Source organism: Bombina bombina, chromosome 5 (assembly GCF_027579735.1).
Source record: "Bombina bombina isolate aBomBom1 chromosome 5, aBomBom1.pri, whole genome shotgun sequence".
Lineage (NCBI taxonomy): Eukaryota > Metazoa > Chordata > Amphibia > Anura > Bombinatoridae > Bombina > Bombina bombina.
This window is the reverse complement of record NC_069503.1, coordinates 106,425,334-106,452,704: the sequence shown is the minus strand read 5'-3', so window position 1 is coordinate 106,452,704 and position 27,371 is coordinate 106,425,334. Positions and strand designations below refer to the sequence as shown.

The window sequence follows — 27,371 nt, the reverse complement described above, 5'->3', positions numbered from 1 at the left end:
GCATAAGTTCTGTAAATTACTTAGTATTGATCCATCCTTTTCTGAATTTTTGCCTATCAGGGGAACCCTTTATTGATACCAGGATTAGATCAAAAATGCTTTTAAGAATGGCAGCTTAAAGGTCTCCAATACATCCACCAATTATTAAACAATGAATTCCAGGTACTTCCATGGGAAATTATTCTTATACAGTTTTCTCTCCCAAGGACGAATCGGTATGCATATTTAAAAATTCGACATTTTATTGGTTCTCAAAAGTGGCGGACGGCTAGTGGGTGCGACTGGTCCGAGGTTAAGATCTTTATCCAAAAAAATATAGCTGGGGATGCATCGATTTCTTTAATTTATGATATTATGCTCACCATGCAAGGCATATTAGAGGAGGACAAATTGATTAAATTCTGGCTACCATATATTCCAACAATAGATCAAGAGAAGATATCTAATAGTCTCGCGTTAGTGGGCAAATACCCGGTGCAAGTCAGCTGGAAAGAGTCATCTTAAATTATTAAACAATTATTATATATCACCAGCAAAGCTGTGTAAATTTTATCCAAATAAAGTCTTTATGTGTGAGCATTGCTCATATACTGGGGCGGATCTTCCGCATATGTTATGGTCTTGTCCTAAAATATGTCAATTGTGGCAGAAGGTTAAATTCTGGTTTAACAGAGTCTATGAGAATACTATCTATTTCTCCCTGGAAGATTATAATCTTGCTAACCCCTAACCCTAGGGATTGTGCAAGAACACGGATTTTAAATACAATTATATTAATAGTGAGATATAATATTCTTAAAAAATGGATTTTGAAGAGTTCTCCCAATTTGTCACAAGTCTTTAGGGATATTCAAGCTCAAATTATTTTTTAATCTTTCCATCTCCATTAGGTGTCTGAAAAAAGAATAAAAAAATTCTTGGTAGGATGGGCTCCCATTATTAAGTCATACCCTTGTTGTTTACAAGGCCAGATCTTGGCTCCATTTGTAGCTTCTGTGAGCTTTGCTGAAATGATCCTACATCAGATATTTCCAGACACATGGATAAGAAACAGTGGGGAAATTGATTAATACAGTCCAAGACCCGTCAGCAAGGGTTACGGTTTTGATCTCCTACGGATACTGTGAGGACGTTACTAGGCTTTCTTTATTATTTGTATTTATTTTTTCTCTTCCCTTTCCCCTGTTCGGTTATTTTATTTAGATATGAGGAAAATTTGCCAAAATTTCTTAGTATTTATCAGATAAATTAATATGGGCTTGTATGTCAGGAAACTGTGTAAGCTGTATAAGGTGTCTGTTGCCAGATTTATATGTTCTAACTATATGACTGTTCTGCCTGACATTGATTATGCTGATTTATGTCTTTTTTTGTTGTTGTTATGCTTGGCTATGCTTAATAAAGATATTTAAAAAAAAGAAAAAGCTTTTGATTCATAAGGCTTATTTGGAGGCGGGACAGTCCCCGCCTCAGAGGATCACAGCTCATTCTACTAGATCAGTCGCCACTTCTTGGGCTTTTAAGAATGAAGCTTTGGTTGATCAGATTTGCAAAGCAGCAACTTGGTCTTCTTTGCATACATTTACTAAATTTTACCATTTTGATGTATTTGCTTCTTTTGAAGCAGTTTTTAGTAGAAAAGTTCTTCAGGCAGCTGTTTTCAGTTTGATTCTTCTGCTTATGTTTTATTTATTTTTTCTTTCAATTTATAAAAAAACCTTATTTTTTGTGGATTTAATATTTTCAGCGGAAAATGGCTGTTTTTTTCCCCCTCCCTTTCTAGTGACTCTTCTGTGGACTTCCACATCTTGGGTATTTCTATCCCATATGTCACTAGCTCAGGGACTCTTGCCAATTACATGAAAGAAAACATAATTTATCTAAGAACTTACCTGATAAATTAATTTCTTTCATATTGGCAAGAGTCCATGAGACCCACCCTTTTTATGGTGGTTATGATTTTTTGTATAAAAGCACAATTATATTTCCAGTTCCTCTTTTTGTATGCTTTTTTACTCTTTTTTCTATCACCCCACTACTTGGCTGTTCGTTAAACTGAATTGTGGGTGTGGTGAGGGGTGTATTTATAGGCATTTTGAGGTTTGGAAGACTTTGCCCCTCCTGGTTGGATTGTATATCCCATACGTCACTAGCTCATGGACTCTTGCCAATATGAAAGACATGAATATATCAGGTAAGTTCTTACATAAATTATGTTTTTTAAACAACAAAAATTCTGGTGTTGACTGTCCTTTAAGCATTTGTCTGTGTCTGTATCCAGTCTGCCTGGGGTCTGCACAATAGAGCTGATTACCTTGAGCTCTAACTAATGTGAGTATTCTGGGTCTGCCTTCCATCTGGGGAGTGAAGATTTACACAGTATAATTCTATGAAGGTTTTCTTTCTCTTTCTTTTCAAGAACATCATTTGCACTATTTGTATTTGTGGTAATGTATCTATTAAATACTCTTTTCACTTTGGATATATTCCTGCATATTGGTCTGTATTATTATCACTATTTGTGTGTGGGTTTTGATGCACATTTTATTTTTAGTAAATACAACATGTCTGACCGTGAGGATCTATAGAAAGTACAATATCAATACTGTAGTATTAGATTTAAATTACATTTAAACAACTCATATTTAATATTTGTGTAAGTGCTGCTCTTTGATATAAATAATGGGGAAAAAATGATTATAATATATTTGTAAGGTTGTGGTATAAAAAATGGTCTACTCCTTGAGCTTTTATTGTAAAGTTATGGAAAAATTAATATTTAAGGTGCAACTGTAACACCCACAGAGCTAACTGCACTAAATGCTTGTGCTGAATCAATAGCACATATGTAATAACCTAATCAGCTAAACTGTATCACACAAATTGTTATGTGTGCCTTTAATTATAACGTACGTACAGTTAATCAGAACCATTATTTATTATTATCTGTCTAAACCATTTAAAGGGACAGTCAAGTAAAAAAAACAACTGGGTAATAAAGGGATTATCTACCTTTTTAAACAACAACAATTCTGGTGTTTACTGTCCCTTTAATATACTTTTTACAGACACGGCCAGAGCACTGAGAGATATCAGGTATTGATGTAACTGCAGTGAATAAGGGAACCTTCTTCCTGAGCACAGACATTGGAGCCTGTTATCAGCATGAACTCATATGTGTTAGGTGAGTAAAATAGATATTATGCTGACTTTAATTACTGGTAAAATAGATCACTCATTAAACAAATATGAACTATTACATTTATATCTGCATCTATTAAGAACATTTGTGTCAACACCTGCAACTCTACCTTCCCTTGCCCTGACCTAGCTCATGGAACTACCATAACTACACTTAAGCCTACCTTGTTCCCATATGTGGAACACCCACAACTCCCCCAGTGAGTATTCCTCACCCCAGAACCACCACTGATTTATGTGCTTAATTTAACAGTGAGTATTATTAAAACTAATAAAGTTTTCCTTCTTAATATAAGAAGAGTCCACGACTTCATTCCTTACTGTTGGGAAATACTGAACCTGGCCACCAGGAGGAGGCAAAGACAACCCAGCCAAAGGCTTAAATACCTCTCCCACTTCCCCTAGCCCCCAGTTATTCTTTGCCTTTCATCACAGGAGGATGGCAGAGAAGTGTCAGAAGATTTCAGAGTTCTTCCTCAGGAGGGATATATGCCCTTCAATATGGGACTAGAGTTTTAATTAGTCTTGTCAGCCTCTCATTGAGAGCATTGATTAAAGTTAGAGTCTGGAGATGCAGGAAGAGTCTTCCCGTGAACCCATCCAGACTGCCTGCTAACATCTCCTTAAGAAACCAGTGTTGACGAGTTTCATTGCCTGCTTTTTCTTCACTCAATTCCATGTCAGGAGTGATGCTACAAGACTGTCACACTTGAGAGGCTGTGTGTCTGTTCCACAGCATGGATTCTGGTAAGATCATTTCAATTTTTACAAATGTTGAAATCGCTGGAAGACAGGGTCACAGTGTGGCTCCTTTTATCTTAATAGAATTTTGGGTTAATGCCTCCTGAGGGAGGTTGTTGCACAGTGGAGATTAATCAAATGTGATACGTTGATTTATACTGCTTTATGTGGAGATTTATTGGGCTCATAGACTGTTGTTATGCTGTAACGGAACACACAGGTTTTTACTTTCACTTTGAACGCTGCACAGCTTGTAGCTTGATGCACTTTTTCTCATAGCAGGGGCGGTCCTGTCTTGCACACCACGTGACTGGGTGTGGTCACACTTTAGTTTTCCCTTCCCAGAGCGAGCTAGCTGTCGGAGAAGACGTTTGTTTCTCTGTTGCCTGGGTCTAGGAGGTGGTGGGTGCCCCAGTCATTGGGAGTATAAAGGTGCCATTTTGTGTGAAATAAAAGATAATTTATTCTGTGTCCTACTGTTATTACGCAAGCTATAGAGGATTCTAATATGCTCGAGGGTACTCTCTCTATCCCTAACAGTAATACCTGTCTATATTGTGAGGAGGCCTTGGTTTGCCCAGCCTCTCAACTATATTCCATATGCTTCAACAAGATTATTATGTCTAAGAAGTTTAACCCCTTTAGTACTACTAAACTGTCCACCTCTGAGGACTCGCCGTCCCATGAGGTGCATACCATTCAGTCATCTCCCTCATCACATGCAGCTTCCCATAGCACACCTGATCCTCCATCTGGAGGGAGCCTTTTACCATCAGACTTTACCACACAGTTAAAGACTGCGGTGTCTGAGGCTCTTAGTGCTTTACCTCACCCTGCAAAGCGCAAGTGAAAGGTTAAACATAAATCACTGGATGACCCCTGGACCGGAGAGCTATTAGATTTGTCTTTTTTTCAAGTATCCAAGGATGGGTCACACTTCAGAGGGTAACTTTCTGGATCAAAGTCTGCTACCTCTAGGCCTCCGGCTGCAGAGGAGCCAGCCTTTAGATTTAAAAACACTTACGCTTTCTTCTAAAGGAGGTTCTGTTGACATTAGAGGTTCCAGAGGCCAAGTTGCCTGATGAACCATTGATCCCTAAATTAGACAGAGTGTACGAGGACAGGGTAGCACCGCTAACTTTTCCTGTACCTGTAAAAATGGCAAACATTATTAAGAACGAGTGTGATAGAATTTGATCTTCCTTTTCCCCTTTGTCTGCCTTTAAAAAATTATTCCTGGTCCCGTACTCTTAGCTGGAGTTGTGGGATCCTGTCCCTAAGGTCGATGGCCCTATCTCCATGCTAGTCAAACGTACTACTATCCCACTTGAGGAAAGCTTGTCATTCAGAGAGCTGATAGATAAGAAGATATTCTCAGAAAAATGTTTCAGCATACGGGTTACCTGTTTCAACTGGCAGCGGCTGTTGCCTCGGTTGCTGGAGCTGCGGCCTACTGGTGAGACTCCTTAGCAGATTTGATCGAGGTGGAGGGTCCCCTCGATGTTATCCAAGAAAGAATTAAAGCCTTGAGAATTGCTAATTCTTTTATCTGTGATGCAAACATGCAAATTATTTGCCTGAATGCTAAGATTTCTGGTTTGTCAATTCAGACCCGTCAGGGGCGCTCTGGTTGAAGTCCTAGTCTGCGGACATGACTTCTAAGACTAGACTACTTTCTCATCCCTTTAAGGGAAATATTTTATTTGGTCCAGGCCTGGACTCTATTATCTCTACGGTTACAGGGGGCAAGGGTGCCTTCCTACTGCAGGATAAAAAGAACAAATCTAAAGGACAAGGATCTAATTTTTGTTCATATCATTCTGAAAAGTGCCAGCAGTCCTCCTCTAAGCCCGAGCAAACCAAGAGCACTTGGAAGCCGGCCCAATAATGGAATAAATCCAAGCAGAACAAGAAGCCAGCTGAGACCAAGTCGGCATGAAAGGTCGGCCCCCGATCTAGAACTGGATCGTGTAGGGGCAGACTGTCACTATTTTCAGATGCTTGGTTCAGGGAGGTGCAGGATCCATGGGTCCTGGAGGTCATAGCTCAGGGATACAAGATAGGTTTCAAACCTCATCCACCCAAGGGCACATTTCTCCTCTCAAGCCCGTCTTCCAGACCAGAAAAGAGGGGAGCCTTTCTGGGGTGCATTTGGGATCTGGCCTCCTTAGGGGTCATTGTCCCAGTTCCTATCACAGAAAGAGGTTTGGGATACTATTCAAAACTGTTCATGGTCCCAAAGAAAGAGGGAACTTCCAGCCCGATTCTGGACCTAAAGTGCTTAAACAAGTTTCTAATTGTCCCCTTGTTGAAGATGGAGACAATAAGGTCCATCCTTCCTCTAGTTCAGGAAGGACAGTTCATGACCACGATAGATCTGAAGGATGCCTACCTTCACGTTCCAATCCAGAGGGACCACTTCCAGTTCCTAATGTTTGCGTTCCTGGATCAGCACTTCTAGTTCATTGCACTTCCATTTGATCTAGCTATTGCTCCACAAATCTTCACAAAGGTTCTAGGGGCTCTCTTGGCCATCGCCAGAACCCAGGGTATAGCAGTAGCTCCCTACTTGGTTGACATTCTGGTTTAAGCACCATCCTTTCTTCTAGTGGAAGACCATTTGGTATCTCTTCTCTCTCTTCTTCGATCTCATTGATGGAAGATAAATTTAGAAAAGCTTTCTCTTATTCCAAGCACCAGGGTAGAATTCCTGGGTACTTTAATAGACTCGATATCCATAACAGTATTTCTAACAGACCAGAGACATTGCAAGCTAGCTTCGGCATGTCTTGCCCTCTGGACCTCCTTAAGGCCATCTCTGGCTCAGTGTATGGAGGTAATTGGTCTCATAGTGTCCAGCATAGATATAATTCCCTTTGCCAGGTTCCGTCTCAGACCTTTACAGCTGTGCATGCTGAGGCAGTGGAACTGCAATTATTTGGATCTGACAACAGATTTCCCTGGACAGCCACTTAAGAGAATCACTCTCTTGATGGCTCTGTTCAGATCATCTGTCCAGAGGGACATCCTTTCTAAGGCCATCCTGGTAGAGTGTGACTACATGAGTCTATCAGGATGGGGAGCTGTTTGGGGTGCCATGAAGGCACAGGGCCTGTGGTCTCAGGAGGAACGCTCCCTCCAGATCAACATTCTGGAACTTCAAGCAATCTACAATGCTCTGAAGGCTTGACCTCTTCTGGGTTTGTCCTAGTTTATCAGATTTAAAATCTGATAATATAACCTTGGTGGCTTACATCAACCATCAGGGGGGAATGAGAAGCTCCTTAGCAATGAGGGAAGTATCTTGGATTCTGGAGTGGACGGAAGCCCACAACTGTTCACTGTCAGCAATCCACATTCCGGGTGTGGACAACTGGGAAGCGTTTTTCTCAGCAGACAATCCTTTCATCCAGGGGAATGGTCTCTCCATCCCGAAGTGTTTGCATAGATATGCAGTATGTGGGGGATGCCGGAGATAGATCCTCAGGTCCAGGGATCCTCAGGCAGAGCTAATAGATGCATTAGCAGTGCCTTGGAGGTTCAGTCTAATCTACCTTTTTTGCCATTACCACTCCTTCCTCAGGTAGCGTCAGTAATACTTATTGCTCCATTGTGGCTGCAAAGGATATGGTTCATGGATCTAGTGAGGATGTCATCTTCTCCTCCATGGAGGTTATCTTGTTGCAGGGATCTGCTGGAACAAGGTCCTTTTGCTCATCAAAATCTAGATTCTCTGAGGCTGACTGCGTGGAGATTGAATGCTTAGTCCTTGACAAGAGAGGATTTTCTCAGAGAGTTATTGATACTCTCATTCAAGCTCGTAAGCCGGTTACTCGTCGCATCTATCATAAGGTGTGGAGAACCTACTTATTCTGGTGTGAAGAACATGGATTTCCCTGGCATAAAATTAAGGTTGCCAGGATTCTATTGTTTCTCCAGAATGGACTGGAGAAGGGTCTTTTGGACAGTTCCCTGAAGGGACAGATTTTGGCCTTGTCTGTTTTACTGCACAAGAGGCTCTCGGAGCTTCCAGATGTTCAGTCTTTTATTAAGGCTCTGATTAGGATCAGACCTGTGTTCAGATCTTCGTCTCCCCTTGGAGTCTGAATCTGGTTCTTAAAGTTTTGCAACGGGCTCCGTTTCAGCCTATGAATGAAATTGACATAAAGTTGTTGTCCTGGAAGGTTCATTTTCTACTGGCTATTGCTTCTATGCACAGAGTATCTAAGTTTGCTGCCTTGCAATGTGAGCCTGCTTATCTGGTGTTCCATTCTGATAAGGCTGTCCTACGTACTAAGTTAGGGTTTCTCCCTAAGGTCGTGTTAGACTGCAACATCAATCAAGAGATTGTGGTTCCTTCCTTGTGTCCTAATCCTTCTTTGAAGAAACGTTTGCTTCATAAATTGAACGTGGTTCGCGCCTTGACATTTTATCTTCAAGCTACTAAGGATTTTAGACTAACTTCTTCCTTGTTTGTTGCCTATTCTGGGAAGAAGTGTAAGAGTTAGAAGGTCTCTTCGACTTCCTTATCTTTTTGGTTAAGGAGTATTATCCGCTTAGCTTATGAGACAGCGGGACATAAACCTCCTCAGAGAATTATGGCTTATTCTACTAGAGCAGTGGTTTCCTCTTGGGCCTTTAAGAACAAGGCCTCTATGGATCAGATTTGTACAAGTTTAATGTTTTTGCAGGCTGTGGTGCCCTAAGATTAAGGTCTGCCTCTCTTTTTGTCCCTCCCATTATCATTCAGTGTCCTTTAGAGCTTGGGTATAAGTTTCCCAACAGTAAGGAATGAAGCCGTGGACTCTCCTTATATTAAGAAGGAAAATATAAATTATGCTTACCAGATAATTAAATTTCCTTCTGTAAGGAGAGTCCACAGCTCCCGCCCATATTTCTCAGATGGACGGCCCCCTAAATTATATTTTTCTTCTGGCATGTTTATAACCTGATATTTCTCTTACTGTTCCTTGTTCCCTCGGCAGAATGTCTGGGGGAAGTGGGAGAGGTATTTAAGCCTTTGGTTGAGGTGTCTTTGCCTCCTCCTGGTGGCCAGGTTCAGTATTTCCCAACAGTAAGGAATGAAGCTGTGGACTCTTCTTATACAGAAGGAAATTTATCTGGTAAGCATAATTTATGTTTTTGGCTGATTATATGAATCAAACAACCCCAGCCGAAAGCTAAAAAGAATCATAAGATCACTGCTCCTTAGCCTTTCAAAACACCACACGTTAATTATTAGTCTATAATGATTAAGACATCATATTCTCACCCCACTGGTTGAGCATGAGCTGGGCAGGGCTGTATATGCATTTGCTTGTGTAATGTTAAATGAGTATTGTGGATGCCACCTCTCTTGCCCAGAATACAGATGTACTTGTTCACTGGTTGAGAACTTTATCCACCTTTAATGGTGCCCTATAATTTGTTTTATTCAGTAATTAGTGGTTTAGTTTGTTATAATGTAGAAACATTTACTTTATTTGTCTTTTGTTGTTTTAATTTGTGTTTTACAGGTAAATCAATTTAAAAATGAACACCAAACAGAAGCCATTTTATAAAGTATAAATAAATAATATAATACTTGTATTAATATGTATTCCATTATAAAGAATAAACTTTCTTTATTTTCTTTATTCCTTTCCTTTTTATGCAGACAAACACTTGAATAGTTTCACTACAGGAAGCACCAGTCTTATATTGCAGACTACAAAAGTCTTAGACACTAATGACTATTCACAAACATTGGGAAAATCACAGCAGATATTTAAAGGAGATGGTGAATTGGTAGGAACTGGGCAGCAATCATTATATACCGAAAGTAATTTAGTCATCAAACAAGAGGACAACATTTATGCCTTATCTAGTGCAATGATTATCCCAGAGGATAAACCACACACATTTACTGAGTTTTCAAAACATTTTAAGGAAGGGAAACGTCTTAACTCTAGCCAAATGATTCATACAAATAAAATACCATTCAAATGCACAGAATGTGAGAAAAGCGTCACATGTAATTTGCATCTCCTTGAACAGCACACAGTTCACACAGTTGTGAAACCTCACACGTGTACAGAATGTGGGAGATGTTTCACATCTAAAGGCGGCCTTAAGTATCACAAAACGACCCATACAGGGGAGAAACCTTTCACATGTAATGAGTGTGGAAACAGTTTTACACAAAAGAGTAATCTGAAAATTCATGAAAGGAGTCATACAGGAGAAAACTGTTTCATATGTACAGAGTGTGGCAAATGTTTTACACTAAAGAGTCATTTGAAAAGTCATGAAAGAATTCACACAGGAGAAAAACCTTTCACATGTACAGAGTGTGGAAAATGTTTTACAAACAAGAGTCATCTGAAATCTCATGAAAGGAGTCACACAGAAGAAAAACCTTTCACATGTACTGAGTGTGGAAAAGGATTTAAAAACAAGACTAATCTGAAAACTCATGAAAGAATTCACACAGGAGAAAAACCTTTCACATGTACAGAGTGTGGAAAAAGGTTTACACGAAAAGATAATCTGAAAGATCATGAAAGGAGTCACACGGGGGAAAAGCCTTTCACGTGTACAGAGTGTGGGAAATGTTTTACAGAAAAGAGTAGTCTAAAAACTCATGAAATGATTCACACAGGAGAAAAGCCTGTCACATGTACAGAGTGTGGAAAATGTTTTACACAAATAAGTCACCTGAAAACTCATGAAAGGATTCACACAGGAGAAAAACCTTTCACATGTACAGAGTGTGGAAAATGTTTCACACTAAAGAGTACTCTGAAACATCATGGAAGGATTCACACAGGAGAAAAACCTTTCACATGTATAGAAAATTGAAAAAGGTATCCCATGCCAGTAATGTATCACAAAAACACCAAATATTTACACATAAAATAAACTTTACATGCACTATGTGGAAACCTTTTAAAATTATTCTTAAGAGGACAAACTCTCTAAATAGAAGAGTAAAAAAGAATGGTATTGTAAATAATACTTTCTAAATCCCAGTTGCAAAATCTACATATTAGAAGTGCTCTCCCGCTGTCGTTTGTTCCTCTATATATGTGCACCTCAGTTTCTCTCATATAAATGTGATAGAATACAAACACCTTCACAGGAATATACAAATATGTCCTCATACTAACCAGTTTACACAGCCATTCACCCCCAAAGCACCCCCAGTATTGTTTATTAATATGCCAGTGTTAGGAGTTGTATGTTTGATTTACATAGTAGAGAAAATAATTATATTTACAGAATAAAGGAGTCTTTATATGAATAGAGCTTTAGAAACTTAAATAAACAAGAACATCAGTCTCAAATGATTGACATCTGGGAGATATATTTAATGTGCACATCATGTGGATAAATCTTTTCTTATAGCAACAGATGCTTAGCATTGTACATTTTATATACCAGATGAATTACTGATAGGAAATTGATTTTATTTAATGAGACTCTATGGGCTAGATTACAAGTGGAGCGCTAATTTATCAAATTTGCCCATTTGTGGGGGGCGCAATAAGTAATCAGCCATTACAAGTGGCTGATTTTTTCTACCGTGAGCTTGTGGTAGCAATTAGTGCTTATAAAATAAACAAGAGATCAGGTCTCTGGTTAATTTTATAAATGTCCACAAAATGTCCCTTAATTTAAGTGTTAGGTTTCTTTAAAGGGAAAGAAAAAAAAACTTCACTTAGCAGTTTTTGGGAGCTAAAGTCAGCGGCTGTGAGGTATTAAAAAAAAAAATGGCACTGAAGTGTCTTTCCATTGTGGTCTATGGGAACTGTGTGTTCCCTGTAATTATATTAATATGCTTATATACATGTATTTTATTTGTTCTAAGTATATACACATATTAACACAAAAACATATATATATATTAAAATTTGCTGCCATTGCTTGTTCTCGTGCTGTGTCTCAGGGCATGAGAACGAGACTCCCATTGCAGCATATGGATTTGCACTCCATTTATAATCAAGGCCTATATCAGTAACTGCTACATTTATGATCATATGTAAAGCAACAAGTCCACCAGCACTTCCAATAATAAAAGACCTTTATTAATATTTTTTTTTTTTTTTTTTTTTATATATATAAGTTTTTATTGAAATAAGATATTCTCAAATACATAAATAACATAAGAGATATACTTGGAGCACGCAGGCTCCCAACGTGAATACAGACAGAGAGTCTAAACAGTTTCAACATTCCATATTAAAGTATATGTATAAGATGGAAGATAGGTATAAGATGATTCTTGTCTTTATTTTATTAATATTTTAACATGGGTCAACAAATAACTGTAATTTTTTGGGCTTAACTTAGCCCTTCCTGATGCATGAGGAAGGGCTGAGCTAGGCCCGAAACGTTGCAGTTATTTGTTGAGCCATGTTAAAATATTAATAAAGGTCTTTTATTATTGGAAGTGCTGGAGGACTTGTTGCTTTACATATGATTTGAGACTTGGGGGCATATTTATGATTTTGCGAGCGGACATGATACAATTTAGCGTATCCTGTCCGCCGCACATCAATAAATGCCGACAGCATACGCTGTCAGCATTTATCATTGCACCAGCAGTTCTGGTGAACTGCTGGTGCAATACCGCCCCCCTGCAGATTCACAGCCAATTGGCCGCTAGCAGGGGGTGTCAATCAACCTGATCATATTTGATCGGGTTGATTTCTGTCCGCAGCCTCAGAGCAGGCACACAGGTTATGGAGCAGCGGTCTTTAGACCACTGCTTCATAACTTGTGTTTCTGGTGAGCCTGAAGGCTCGCCGGAAACACGGGGCATCCAGCTCCGTATGGAGCTTGATAAATATGCCTCTTGGTAAGTCTCCTCCATGCACTCTGCTTAACAAGTGCTGTTCCTATCATTTGATTGTTTACATTTGTGATCATAATCAGTTTAATTTAAATGGCTACTATAACCTACATGTATACTGGGTATGTAATATGTGTGTCATGTGATCATAATCAGTTTAATTTAAATGGCTACTATAACGTACATGTATACTGGGTATGTAATATGTGTGTCATGTGATCATAATCAGTTTAATTTAAATGGCTACTATAACCTACATGTATACTGGGTATGTAATATGTATGTCATGTTCTGTAACTTGATATTATGTCTGTTAGATGTTTTCATGTTAGTTAGAAGCCACAAGAACTGATAATAGCACATACTGTATATATAAAGGGGACATTATATGTCTGATAAATCCCTTTGTATCAAGAGCACAAGTGTTAGGTATATTTATACCATTGTGTGCAGATATCATGTAATGCTGCTTTTTACTATATAATGATATACAATGTTTTTTCATGCAAATAAAAATGATTGTAATTCAGACCAGTATTTTGCATTTTTTTGTCTAATTAAAGACAAACTTTAGAGTTCTATTGATATCTTTATTGATATTTTTCTGGATCTTCGTAGTTTTGTTCTGTGTGTAACCTTTAAGGATCTCATAAACTATGTTTAATTGATGTGCATATAACATTGTAATAGTTAGAATTTGATTCTTTATTGTATTAGTATAAGTTTGGTAATGGATTGACTTACATAAATCAATATATATATATATATATATATATATATATATATATAGTTGCTAAATAATTGTTGTAACATATGGTCTCCCATATGATATGTTGTAAATATTGTTCAACTGTAACAGAATAGTGTAACTTTTGAAAGCCTTCATCTAGTGTAGTAAGCAAAATGTATGGTCTGTCTCTTTAAACTCTCCTGATAAATGGAGGTGTGTCAGAATACCTGTTATGCAGTGAACAAGTGAGCATGCTCACAAAACGCGTCTGCAGAGCATTCTGACAGACACTGGATGATGTTATTTTGTGGGTTACATGACATTATAAGCCCCTTGTGTTTTAAACTTTGCCAAATAAACTTTTTGTATTTTTACTATGGGAGTGCTAAGACGCTGTATTTTGTTGTGCGCCTTCCTTGGATTTTTGTGAATTCCTTTCCGGCGTAGCTTGCAGACTTGCCTAGGCTGCATACAGCGCAGCTGATTACCTCCACACACCCACTCTCCATTGAGCCTATGTGTTGCGATGGAGGACTGGAGTCCCCACCTCCTTGAGCTTTTCAGTGTTTACTGCCATCGAGCGCTCCGTCTACATAGTTACACTTGTACTTTTCCTTGATATATCAATATATATTGTGTAAATGGTATGTGCTAGTGTTAATAATATATATTGTGTAGCTGTTATGTGCTAGTGTAAATACTATATATTGTGTAGCTGTTGTGTGCCAGTATTAATAATATATATTGTGTAGATATTATGTGCTAGTGTTAATAATCTATATTGTTCTGAATTTTACGCATATCTTCAAGTCAGACATTGGTACTTAGAAATTGTCAAAGGTAGTAAAGCTTTTTTGATACATCCAGGAATAAAAATGGGTTTGGCACTCTTCAATGCAGGCAAACGTTCCATTAAGTATTGGTACAATTTGGTTCTCCTTAAAACAGGGGAAGCAAATATTGCAGAGATATGTTCAAAATGACAATTAGATATCCCAAACTTGGTTGAAGATAAAGTGAAATATAGTATAACTGTGTTAGATGAGGCTACACTTTCTGCAAATTGGCGAGAAATGCATGTAAAACTCTTATATAGAATATATATCACACCAGCTAGAATAAATAAATGGGCTTTCCAAGTCTCAAATCTATGTCCTCGTTGCTGTTCTCTTGAAGCTGACCTGGTCCATATGTTTTGGAGTTGCCCAAAAATTATACAATTTTGGCTATATAAAGTGACATCTAGAATCTTTATAATAGAGCTCCAACATATAATCTTTCTATTAGATACACATGATAAATCTATTAATAGAGATTTTATTAATATAATAATACTGGGTGGGAGATATCTTATTCTTAAAAATTGGAAGAAGAGAGCGCCCACTATAAATAATTTAACCTTTCTCTTGCAATCTCAATATATAATAGAACAGTTTGATAACATAAATAATTCAGAAACACAGCAAATTAAATTTATAACAAAATGGATAGACTTTATTAGACTATATAAAAATCCCAACATTCAGACTCAACTGTTAATACCCTTAGAAAATTTGATACAAGACAAACAAGATTAAGTTTTTTCTTGCTTTTTTTTTTTTTCTTTTTTTTTTCTCATTTTTTTCTCTGTTTTATTGTTTGTTAATTATTTTGATTTTGCATGGTCCTACCTCCCCAACCCTCTTAAGTTAGGAAGTTGATAAATGAATCTATGGTGGTTCCAAGTTCTCAGATAAAATGAAGGCCGAACTATTGATTTAACAAGGGCTAAGAAGTGGTTAAGGTTGAGAAAAGGTAATTCTTAACTATTTTTTAGAAAATAATGTGTATAACTTGCTTAGCCAGCATAATTAATTTTGAGACAAGTTATGATTTTTCTAAATTTTGTTTGCTTATTATTTTGTCTCTTTTTATTTCTATTTTTTGAGTGTCATGAAAATGCTTGTATAATATGATATAATGTATTTAAACCTTGAAGGCTATGTTTTTGTCTGTTATCTCTTTTACGTTTTTGTTTTTTTTAAGGTTTAACTATGTATCAATTGATAATAGATGTTCTGTCTTATATTAATATGTATCAACCTTCAATAAAAATCATAAAATCAATAATCTATATTGTGTAGCTGTTATGTGCTAGTGTTAATAATATATTGTGTAGCTGTTATGTGCTAGTGTTAATAATATATTGTGTAGCTGTTATGTGCTAGTGTTAATAATATATTGTGTAGCTGTTATGTGCTAGTGTTAATAATATATTGTGTAGCTGTTATGTGCCAGTGTTAATAATATATTGTGTAGCTGTTATGTGCCAGTGTTAATAATATATTGTGTAGCTGTTATGTGCTAGTGTTAATAATATATATTGTGTAGCTGTTATGTGCTAATGTTAATAATATGTATTGTATAGCTGTTATGTTCTAGATTTAATAATATATATTGTGTAACTGTTATGTGCTAGTGTTAATAATATATATTGTGTAGCTGTTATGTGCTAGTGTCAATAATATATATTGTGTAGCTGTTATGTGCTAGTGTTAATAATATATATTGTGTAACTGTCATGTGCTGGTGTTAATAATATATTGTGTAGCTGTTATGTGCCAGTGTTAATAATATATTGTGTAGCTGTTATGTGCTAGTGTCAATAATATATATTGTGTAGCTGTTATGTGCTAGTGTTAATATTATATAATGTGTCGCTCAGAGAATTAGGAGATCCGGAAAGGGAGGAGCTTGGCAGGGATTGCAAGCTTGGCGCTCAAAGGTGTTGGAGAGCGCACCATCCCTTATCATGCTGATTGATCCATAGGCTGAGCCATATACAGCCAAGCCAGGAGGAAGCCCAATGAGAGCGGGCGAACATGCCGGACAGCTGACTGGAAAGTCGCAGGACCAATTCGTCAGGGTCAAAGTGATGGGCGGTTTGCCAGCAAGGAGAGCAAAGCACCACTTGCCATAGTAAGCGTAGTGGCTCCCAGAATCCCTGCAGTCGGTAGGAATGAAGTGCGTATCACACACCTGGAACTCCTATAGTGCCGACTGGAGCAGTCCTATCAGCAGACATTTTGTCAAAGGCCGCATCAAGGCTAGTAAACAGGAGAAGACAGAAGCTTTATAAAGGGGCATTCCAAGCTAAGTATAAATGTTTCTTTATAAATATATCTCTAGCTGCTTTATCTGCAATGGAAGTTTAATTGTGGCAAACGTAACCCCCCAGACTGTTAGAAGGTGTTATCTACTTGGGCATAGACGAGTGTTTTTAACTCAGTGGGAATCTATAGTAGAACTCTCCCTAACTTGTTTGGAGCACTTTGTGTGGAATAAGGGTAAAAAGCTACAGAAAAGATAAGTAGCTGGTGGTAGTGGCAACAATATAAGGTGCAGGCCCATTTAAGTACACAGAGTGGCTAGTGGGCCATGTGAAATCAAAGAGCAAGCTCCATAGCTACACAATAAGTCAAATGGCAGAGGGAGGAAGCAAGGAAGGAAAAAGAGGATACAGAAAGAAGAAGGGGATAGAGTGATTACACAAAGCAGTTACTTTTGCCCCAGGTAGGAACCTAAGTCGGCCATTTGAGTAGGGGCTAAGAGTTGCTTACGATTCAATAGAGACTGAGGAGTCTGGATATCTTGGGACTTTTGGGTCTCTATGAAATAGGAGAAGACTGGTCTGCATTTCAGTGGCATAGCTCTTTCCCCTGAACTATTCCCCCTGGTAACTCTGGCTCCTAAAAGCTGACCTGGTGGGCAAGAAGTTGTCATTAAGAAGGGTTAACAAATACAAGCTGTCTATCTACAGCACACTCTTTTCTGGAAGAGGACTGTAATTTCAGCCTAACTGATATCCTGTGATTCCATAAGAGTTTTTATAACCTGGAGCTAGCACTATACATTGTGTTTGCTTATAAAATATCTGTATAGAACCTTAACTCTGCATTGCTTTTGCTATAAGAACTTATGTATTAAGGTGCAGGTTGTTTGGTATAAACATGTCATGTTGCAGAAAACAGCAAAAGGGTTTGTGGGGGGGATTTAGGATGTAAATAGTTCACATGTGTCAGGTTAGGAAATGTCCAGAAGAAGACCCAAATGCTAGGGCGAACTTAAACAACACCCTTGCACTCTGAGTTTAATCCAGGACGTGACCCCACGACAACCTCTAAAAAACAATGTACTCACAATATGGAGCAGGGTTAGCCTGAGTCCAAAGTAATTCAAGATATCAGCCAAATAGACTTCTGAGTAAGGAACTGGTTTCAGGAAAAGTCTTCCACAGAATCAGGAGAGCAGGGATGGTCACTTATACTCAGACAGAGGAAGGGTAAACAAGAAACAGTTAATAATGCAGGAGTAGGTAACTTGCTATCAGGCAGTTTGAGGGTTAATACTGTGTAGTCAGTCCTTGAGGAGTTTGGCAACATGTTATCAGGCAGTTTGTAGGTTTATACTGAATAGTCAATACATGCTGAGTTAGATAACAGGTAGTTAGAGGGTTAATACAGATTAATCAGTACTTGCAGGGATTGGCAACAGGTTGTCATGCAGTTTGGGAGTTTCACAGAATAGACAGTCTTTGCAATGTTTGGCAACAGGATATCAAGCAGTTTGAAGGTTTACACTGAATTAACAGTATTTGCAGAGTTTTGGCACCAGGTAAACATGCAGTTTGAGAGTTTCACAGAATAGACAGTCTTTGCAATGTTTGGCAACAGGATATCAAGCAGTTTGAAGGTTTACACTGAATTAACAGTATTTGCAGAGTTTTGGCAACAGGTAAACATGCAGATTGAGAGATTCACAGAATAAATAGTACTTGCAATGTTCGTCAACAGGTTATCAGGAAGTTAGAGGATTAACCAGGATAGTCAGTCTTTGCAGAGTTTGGCAGTTAGAGAGATTCCACAGCAAAGTACTCACAGGAGCCACAAAGAGTAACAAACAAATGGGCACTGAAGAAACAGGAAGCCCGGAATAAAAAGCCTGGTCGTGACATCATCAGGAAGGGGTGGCTCAGACTACCTGTCAATCAAGCACACAGAGAGGACTGCCAGAGCTTCCCAAGGGCTGAGCGTGACAACATGTGGATTGAATCAGGTAGATAACATCTCCATATTTGGCACAGCTGAGATATCCACCTATATTGAGAAAGGGGGCACTAAAGGGAATATAACACTACAAGTGTAAGAGTATGTCATATCATCAGCCCGTGGCTCAGGGTATAGAATAGGCAAGTCATAGCGGCTAATTACAATAATATCTATAAGTGAGCCGATCCAGAAAGGTTGGAGGATAGTGCAAATTTCTAGTTGAATATACTCAACACTTGAACAAACACAAATTGCGTGGGTTCACTCATAAGTTTGCAGGCACAGGATCCCAAAAGTGGAACCTGATTCACTAAGTAATTAAAAAGGTCACGTTTTGATCCCTGTTGATTGTCTTAACAGGGTTTGTTAATAGTTGAGTTGTGCACACGATAAAGCACATACACGATCCGATTGGGTGTGTTTTTTTTTGTTTGTTTTTTTGTTTTATTTAGCTCTTACTGAGTAGATTTATTTTATATGGAGAAATTCACATATAGCATGAAAACTAAATCACCGTGGATGGCCCCCAAACAGAAAGAGAAAAAGAGTAAAATCAATGCAGAATCTTCCTTAGACAATATTATTGACAGTGAACATACAATGGCATCAACAGACTCACAATTATTAGCAATACAGATAACTGACATGATAGTGCAACAGTTGTTTCTTTCATGTAATTGGCAAGAGTCCATGAGCTAGTGACATATGGGATATACAATCCTACCAGGAGGGGCAAAGTTTCCCAAACCTCAAAATGCCTATAAATACACCCCTCACCACACCCACAATTCAGTTTTACAAACTTTGCCTCCTATGGAGGTGGTGAAGTAAGTTTGTGCTAAGATTTCTACGTTGATATGCGCTTCTCAGCATTGTTGAAGCCCGATTCCTCTCAGAGTACAGCGAATGTCAGAGGGACGTGAAGGGAGTATCACTTATTTGAATACGATGATTTCCCTAACGGGGGTCTATTTCATAGGTTCTCTGTTATCGGTCGTAGAGATTCATCTCCTACCTCCTTTTTCAGATCAACGATATACTCTCAATTTACCATTACCTCTACTAATAACTGTTTTAGTACTGGTTTGGCTATCTGCTATGTGTGGATGGGTGTCTTTGGGTAAGTATGTTTTTTATTACTTAAGACACTCTCAGCTATGGTTTGGCACTTTATGCAATTATATAAAGTTCTATATATATGTATTGTACTTATATTTGCCATGAGTCAGGTTCATGTATTTCCTTCTGCAGACTGTCAGTTTCATATTTGGGAATGTAAACACTTTAAGAAATTTATTTCTTACCTGGGGTTTAGTCTTTTTTTCAATTTGACTACTTTTTGCAATTGCGAGTGTTAGGCCCGCGGGTGCGTCAAATGCTAGACTTTATTGCGTCATTTTTGGCGCTAAAAAATACGTTTATGACTCAACTTCGTCATTTCCGGCGTCATACATGACGCTGAGACCTTTCACACGGCGGCGTCATTAGTGACGCAAGTGTGTCATTTCCGGTCATTTTTGCCGCCAAAAAAGTTTACGTTACGTTGTGCGTCATACTTGGCGCCAAATTTTTTTCAGTATTTCAATACCCCATTCATGTTTGCCTCCTGCTTTCTTCTCTATCAAGAGGCCTATGCTTTTGCATTTTTTTCCCATTCCTGAAACTGTCATTTAAGGAAATAGATAATTTTGCTTTATATGTTGTTGTTTTTTTTTACACTGAGCAAGATGTCCCAATCCGATCCTGTCTCTGAAGTTTCTGCTGGAACATTGCTGCCTGACATCGGTTCTACCAAAGCTAAGTGCATTTGTTGTAAAATTGTAGAAATTATTCCACCGAATGTCATTTGTAATAGTTGTCATGATAAACTTTTACATGCAGATAGTGTTTCTATCAGTAATAGTACATTGCCAGTTGCAGTTCCTTCAACTTCTAATGTGCATGATATACCTGTAAATTTTAAAGAATTTGTTTCTGAATCTATTATGAAGGCTTTGTCTGCATTTCCACCTTCTAATAAACGTAAAAGGTCTTTTAAAACTTCTCATTTAGCTGATGAAATTTCAAATGACCAACAACATAATAATTCATCCTCTTCTGCTGAGGATCTATCTGAAACAGAAGATCCTTCCTCCGATATTGACACTGACAAATCTACTTATTTATTTAAAATAGAGTATATGCGTTCTTTATTAAAAGAAGTGTTAATTACTTTGGATGTTGAGGTAACCAGTCCTATTGACGCTCAGTCTAATAAACGTTTAAATGCTGTTTTTAAACCTCCTGTGGTTTCCCCAGGTGTTTTTCCCATTCCTGAGGCTATTTCTGATATGATTTCTAGGGAATGGAATAAGCCAGGTACTTCCTTTATTCCTTCTTCAAGGTTTAAGAGATTGTATCCTTTACCAGCAAAATCTATAGAGTTTTGGGAAAAGATCCCCAAAGTTGATGGGGCTATTTCTACTCTTGCTAAACGTACCACTATTCCTATGGAAGATAGCACTTCCTTTAAGGATCCTTTAGATAGGAAGCTTGAATCTTATCTAAGGAAGGCCTATTTATATTCAGGTCATCTTCTCAGACCTGCTATTTCTTTGGGTGATGTTGCAGCTGCATCAACTTTCTGGATGGAAAATTTAGCGCAACATGAATTGGATTCTGACATATCTAGCATTGTTCGCTTACTGCAACATGTTAATCATTTTATTTGTGATGCCATTTTTAGTATTATCAAAATTGATGTTAGATCCATGTCTTTAGCTGTATTAGCTAGAAGAGCTTTGTGGCTTAAATCTTGGAATGCTGATATGACATCTAAATCTAGATTACTATCTCTTTCTTTCCAAGGTAATAATTTATTTGGTTCTCAGGTGGATTCTATTATTTCAACTATCACTGGAGGAAGAGGAGTTTTTTTGCCTCAGGATAAAAAACCTAAGGGTAAATCTAAGGCTTCTAACCGTTTTCGTTCCTTTCGTCAGAATAAGGAACAAAAACTCAATCCTCCTCCCAAGGAATCTGCTTCCAGTTGGAAGCCTTCCTCAAATTGGAATAAATCCAAGCCATTTAGGAAACCAAAGTCTGCCCCTAAGTCCGCATGAAGGTGCGGCCCTCATTCCAGCTCAGCTGGTAGGGGGCAGATTAAGGTTTTTCAAGGATTTTTGGATAAAATCTGTCCAAAATCATTGGATTCAGAGCATTGTCTCTCAAGGGTATCGAATAGGATTCAAAGTAAGACCTCCTGTGAGAAGATTTTTTCTCTCACACATTCCTGTAAATCCAGTAAAAGCTCAGGCTTTTCTGAAGTGTGTTTGAGGCCTGGAGTCTTCAGGGGTAATCATGCCAGTTCCTCTTCAGGAACAAGGTTTGGGGTTTTATTCAAACCTATTCATTGTACCAAAGAAAGAAAATTTGTTCAGACCAGTTCTGGATCTGAAAATTTTGAATCGTTATGTAAGAGTACCAACTTTCAAGATGGTGACTATAAGGACTATTCTGCCTTTTGTTCAGCAAGGACATTATATGTCCACAATAGACTTGCAGGATGCATACCTTCATATTCCGATTCATCCAGAACACTATCAGTTTCTGAGATTCTCTTTTCTAGACAAGCATTACCAATTTGTTGCTCTTCCATTTGGCCTAGCAACAGCTCCAAGAATCTTTTCAAAGGTTCTGGGTGCCCTACTATCTGTAATCAGAGAACAGGGTATTGCGGTGTTTCCTTATTTGGATAATATCTTGGTACTAGCTCAGTCTTTACATACGGCAGAATCTCACACGAATCAACTAGTGTTGTTTCTTCGGAAACATGGTTGGAGGATCAATTTACCAAAAAGTTTCTTGATTCCTCAGACAAGGGTCACCTTTTTAGGCTTCCAGATAGATTCAGTGTCCATGACTCTGTCTCTAACAGACAAAAGATGTTTAAAATTGGTTGCAGCCTGCCGGCACCTTCAGTCTCAGTCATTCCCTTCTGTGGCTATGTGCATGGAAGTTTTAGGTCTCATGACTGCAGCATCGGACGTAATCCCCTTTGCTCGTTTTCACATGAGACCTCTACAGCTTTGTATGCTGAATCAATGATGCAGGGATTATACAAAGATATCACAATTAATATCCTTGAATCCCAATGTACAACACTCTCTGACATGGTGGATAGATCACCATCGTTTGGTTCAAGGGGCTTCTTTTGTTCGCCCAACCTGGACTGTGATCACAACAGATGCGAGTCTTTCAGGTTGGGGAGCTGTTTGGGGGTCTCTGACAGCACAAGGGGTTTGGAAATCTCAAGAGGCGAGATTACCAATAAATATTTTAGAACTCGTGCAATTCTCAGGGCTCTTCAATTCTGGCCTCTACTAAAGAGAGAACCGTTCATTTGTTTTCAGACAGACAATATCACAACTGTAGCTTATGTCAATCATCAGGGTGGGACTCACAGTCCCCAAGCTATGAAAGAAGTATCTCGGATACTTGCTTGGGCGGAATCCAGCTCCTGTCTAATCTCTGCGGTGCATATCCCAGGTGTAAACAATTGGGAGGCGGATTATCTCAGCCGCCAGACTTTACATCCAGGGGAGTGGTTTCTCCATCCAGATGTGTTTTCTCAGATTGTTCAGATGTGGGGGCTTCCGGAGATAGATCTCATGGCCTCTCATCTAAACAAGAAACTTCCCAGATACCTGTCCAGGTCCAGGGATGTTCAGGCGGAAGCAGTGGATGCGCTGACACTTCCTTGGTGTTATCAACCGGCTTACATCTTCCCGCCTCTAGTTCTCCTTCCAAGAGTGATTTCCAAAATCATCATGGAACAGTCTTTTGTGTTGCTGGTGGCTCCAGCATGGCCACACAGGTTTTGGTATGCGGATCTGGTTCGGATGTCCAGTTGCCCGCCTTGGCCACTTCCGTTACGGCTGGACCTACTATCTCAAGGTCCGTTTTTCCATCAGGATCTCAAATCATTAAATTTGAAGGTATGGAAATTGAACGCTTAGTTCTAAGTCATAGAGGTTTCTCTGATTCAGTAATTAATACTATGTTACAAGCTCGTAAATCTGTCTCTAGAAAGATTTATTATAGAGTTTGGAAGACTTACATTTCATGGTGTTCTTCTCATAAATTCTCCTGGCATTCTTTTAGAATTCCTAGAATTTTGCAGTTTTTTCAGGATGGTTTGGATAAGGGTTTGTCTGCAAGTTCCTTGAAAGGACAAATCTCCGCTCTTTCTGTTTTATTTCACAGAAAAATTGCTATACTTCCTGATATACACTGTTTTGTACAGGCTTTAGTTCGTATTAAGCCTGTCATTAAGTCAATTTCTCCTCCTTGGAGTCTTAATTTGGTTCTGAGGGCTTTACAGGCTCCTCCATTTGAAACTATGCATTCTTTGGACATTAAACTACTTTCTTGGAAAGTGTTGTTCCTTTTGGCTATCTCTTCTGCTAGAAGAGTTTCTGAGCTATCTGCTTTTCTTGTGAGTCTCCTTTCTGATTTTTCATCAGGATAAGGCAGTTTTGCGGACTTCTTTTCAATTTTTACCTAAGGTTGTGAATTCTAACAATTAGTAGAGAAATTGTCCCTTCTTTATGTCCTAATCCTAAGAATTCTTTGGAGAGATCCTTACATTCTTTGGATGTGGTAAGAGCTTTGAAATATTATGTGGAAGCTACTAAAAATTTCAGGAAGACTTCTAGTCTATTTGTTTTATTTTCTGGTCCTAGGAAAGGTCAGAAAGCTTCTGCTATTTCCTTGGCTTCTTGGTTGAAACTTTTGATTCATCAAGCTTATTTGGAGTCGGGTCAAACCCCGCCTCAGAGAATTACAGCTCATTCTACTAGATCAGTCTCTACTTCATGGGCTTTTGAGAATGAAGCTTCAGTTGATCAGATTTGCAAAGCAGCCACTTGGTCCTCTTTGCATACATTTACTAAATTCTACCATTTTGATGTATTTGCTTCTTCAGAAGCAGTTTTTGGTAGAAAAGTTCTTCAGGCAGCTGTTTCAGTTTGATTCTTCTGCTTTTTGATTTAAATTTTTTTCATTCAAAAGTGAAAATAAACTTATTTTTGGGTTGTGGATTATTTTCTCAGCGGAATATGGCTGTTTTTATTTTATTCCCTCCCTCTCTAGTGACTTATGAGTGGAAGACTCCACATCTTGGGTATTGATATCCCATATGTCACTAGCTCATGGACTCTTGCCAATTACATGAAAGAAAACATAATTTATGTAAGAACTTACCTGATAAATTCATTTCTTTCATATTGGCAAGAGTCCATGAGGCCCACCCTTTTTATGGTGGTTATGATTTTTTGTATAAAGCACAATTATTTCCAAATTTCCTTTGTTGATGCTTTCTACTCCTTTCTTTATCACCCCACTGCTTGGCTATTCGTTAAACTGAATTGTGGGTGTGGTGAGGGGTGTATTTATAGGCATTTTGAGGTTTGGGAAACTTTGCCCCTCCTGGTAGGATTGTATATCCCATATGTCACTAGCTCATGGACTCTTGCCAATATGAAAGAAATGAATTTATCAGGTAAGTTCTTACATAAATTATGTTTTTCCCGGCTTTCTACAGAAGTCAAACAGTTTGCAGCAAAAATGGTAGAAGTAGAGGATAGAATATCCAATTTGGAAGATAGAACTAATTCTCAGCAACAAACAGTAAAAAAAACATGAGAGTAAGATCACTGTACTGCAGAATAAAATTGAGGAATTGGAGGACTGGGCAAGAAGAAATAATTTAAGGGTACTGCAGCAAAATAACAATAGAGAGAGAGGCGCCACATGTGTAGATCAATATTAACAATGGATATTTGGTTATAAGGAGATGCAGGGTACTCACAAGTGTAAAGGCACTCTCTTGTGCCAGTAGGAGCAGGCTGGTTTTTAACAGAAAACCAGCTGGCTGGACTCAGGCAGAATCTTGTAACTACCAGGATACACAGGTGCAGGAACACTGGAACCACAGCTCAGCAGCTGTAAATGGTTAAGGAGAGTAGGGCAATATAGCCCTTAGGTAGCTTGTGGGAGTATCAAACACACCATCTTCCAGGAATGATACTTTAAAAATAGATTTATTAAAAGGTATAAAACAATACCAAAAGTTAAAACAACTCCTGCTAGGTGTATGAAATCTCCACAGTGAGAGTAACAAATGCGACGCGTTTCTCGGGAGAACCCATTTTACTCAGGCATATATCCTAAATTCTCACAATGTCCTTTAAATAGAGCTAAGCTACCAAACATTCCAATAACCCCTCCCCTTCCCATTGACAATAGTGACCAATAGAAACCCATCTTCTCAAACACACCCCATTGTCACTTTTAATTCTCCTAAATAAGGATAAGTTTACAAGGATGTATACATTGTCTTATATGCAGGTCCTTAATAGTAGGATATATGATATATGCCATAAGTTGTTAGTATGGTGATATATGTAAATATTAACATCTCCATCAGGTTGGTTACCAATACTGAATGTGCGTGTCAATTTTTATGTTCATTGAACATCACCAATGTTGTTGTAAGTCTAAAACCAAAGTGATATAATATCTAAAATATAAAGATTTATGGTGCTTGGTAATTTCAGCTATGCTTTTGTGTTTTCTTTGTATGTTAGACTTACAGGGCTCTGTGATTTCACTAATGCTACGTGCACAGCCTATAGGAACACCCCTGAAGGGTCTAGTCCTAGCTAGCTTCTAATGTCAGTCGGTTAAAGACAGCTGGAGGCTAATGTCCAATTGGACTACGGGCGTGGCATATCAAAGGGGGAGATAAAGTCACTCCTAAACGCCAATAAAATCTTTGGCATGATCAGCCAATAAGGTGACCGGAGTAGAGAAGGTCACGGTCAATAAATAACATCTGATTGGTCCAATAATATATGTAAACAACAATGATACCGGAACATGTTTAGAAAGAAAAGAAGGCGCCACAATAGTGCAACATCAATGGTGTATACACATTCCCCCACTCCAAACAATTGTACTCACAAGAGTTAAAGCACTTGATAAGTGCCACAACGACAGTCTGGGCTATTATAGTCGCTCAGCAGACTAATCATCGTTATCCTGGATGCCTCTAATGGTACTGTTATCTTCCTCCACAAACCAGTGTGTGGTATAACAAGCGGATACTTTCAGGATGAGAACACACCAATACGGTAGCCGTTACCAAGTGATTTCAACAAACTTAGGTTTGATTTGGTACTCAGGCTTTAAAATCAAATATAGTCCGTGGAATGTCTCAGATATATAATAAGACTTTAATTAAAACCGTGTTAAAACACAAATACGACATTTCTCGGTCTTACACCGACCGTTTCATCAGGTGAATACCGGAACATGTGTTAGCAATAGCGGTAAACCAATGGATCAATAAATTAAACAAGTATATTATTGTAATAATACAAGGTGGGATATACATTAACTATCCAAACAAATAAAATTAATAGGAACCAAATGGCTAGCTACTAAAATATGAGTGTATATGAAAAGGGTGAAAATATTTTGTAAAATCAGCCAATAGGATGACCAGAATGGAGAAGGGCACGGTTGATAGATAACATCTGATTGGTCCAATGATATATGTAAACAACAATGATACTGGAACATGTGTTCTAGCCAGCATTAGCAATAACAGTAAACAAATTAAAAGAATAAAGCTAACAAGTGTATTGATATAATAAAAGAATAGTGCAATATACACTAACCGCACTAAACAATAAAATTAGTAGGAACCAAATGGCATGCTGTTAGGATGAGAGTA

The 27,371-nt window shown here is 38.3% G+C and overlaps 1 protein-coding gene and 1 pseudogene across 1 annotated transcript; one reads left to right on the top strand and one right to left on the bottom strand.

The window, feature by feature from the left end:
• LOC128660017 (zinc finger protein 850-like) overlaps positions 1–27,371 on the bottom strand; it is a 283,899-nt pseudogene that overhangs the window by 111,528 nt on the left and 145,000 nt on the right.
• On the top strand, positions 2,784–13,304 carry LOC128660015 (oocyte zinc finger protein XlCOF6.1-like). Its single transcript, XM_053713618.1, has 2 exons — positions 2,784–3,184; positions 9,599–13,304. Exons 1-2 carry the CDS (start codon positions 3,166–3,168, stop codon positions 10,780–10,782), a joined length of 1,203 nt encoding a protein of 400 aa, XP_053569593.1. The 5' UTR covers positions 2,784–3,165; the 3' UTR covers positions 10,783–13,304.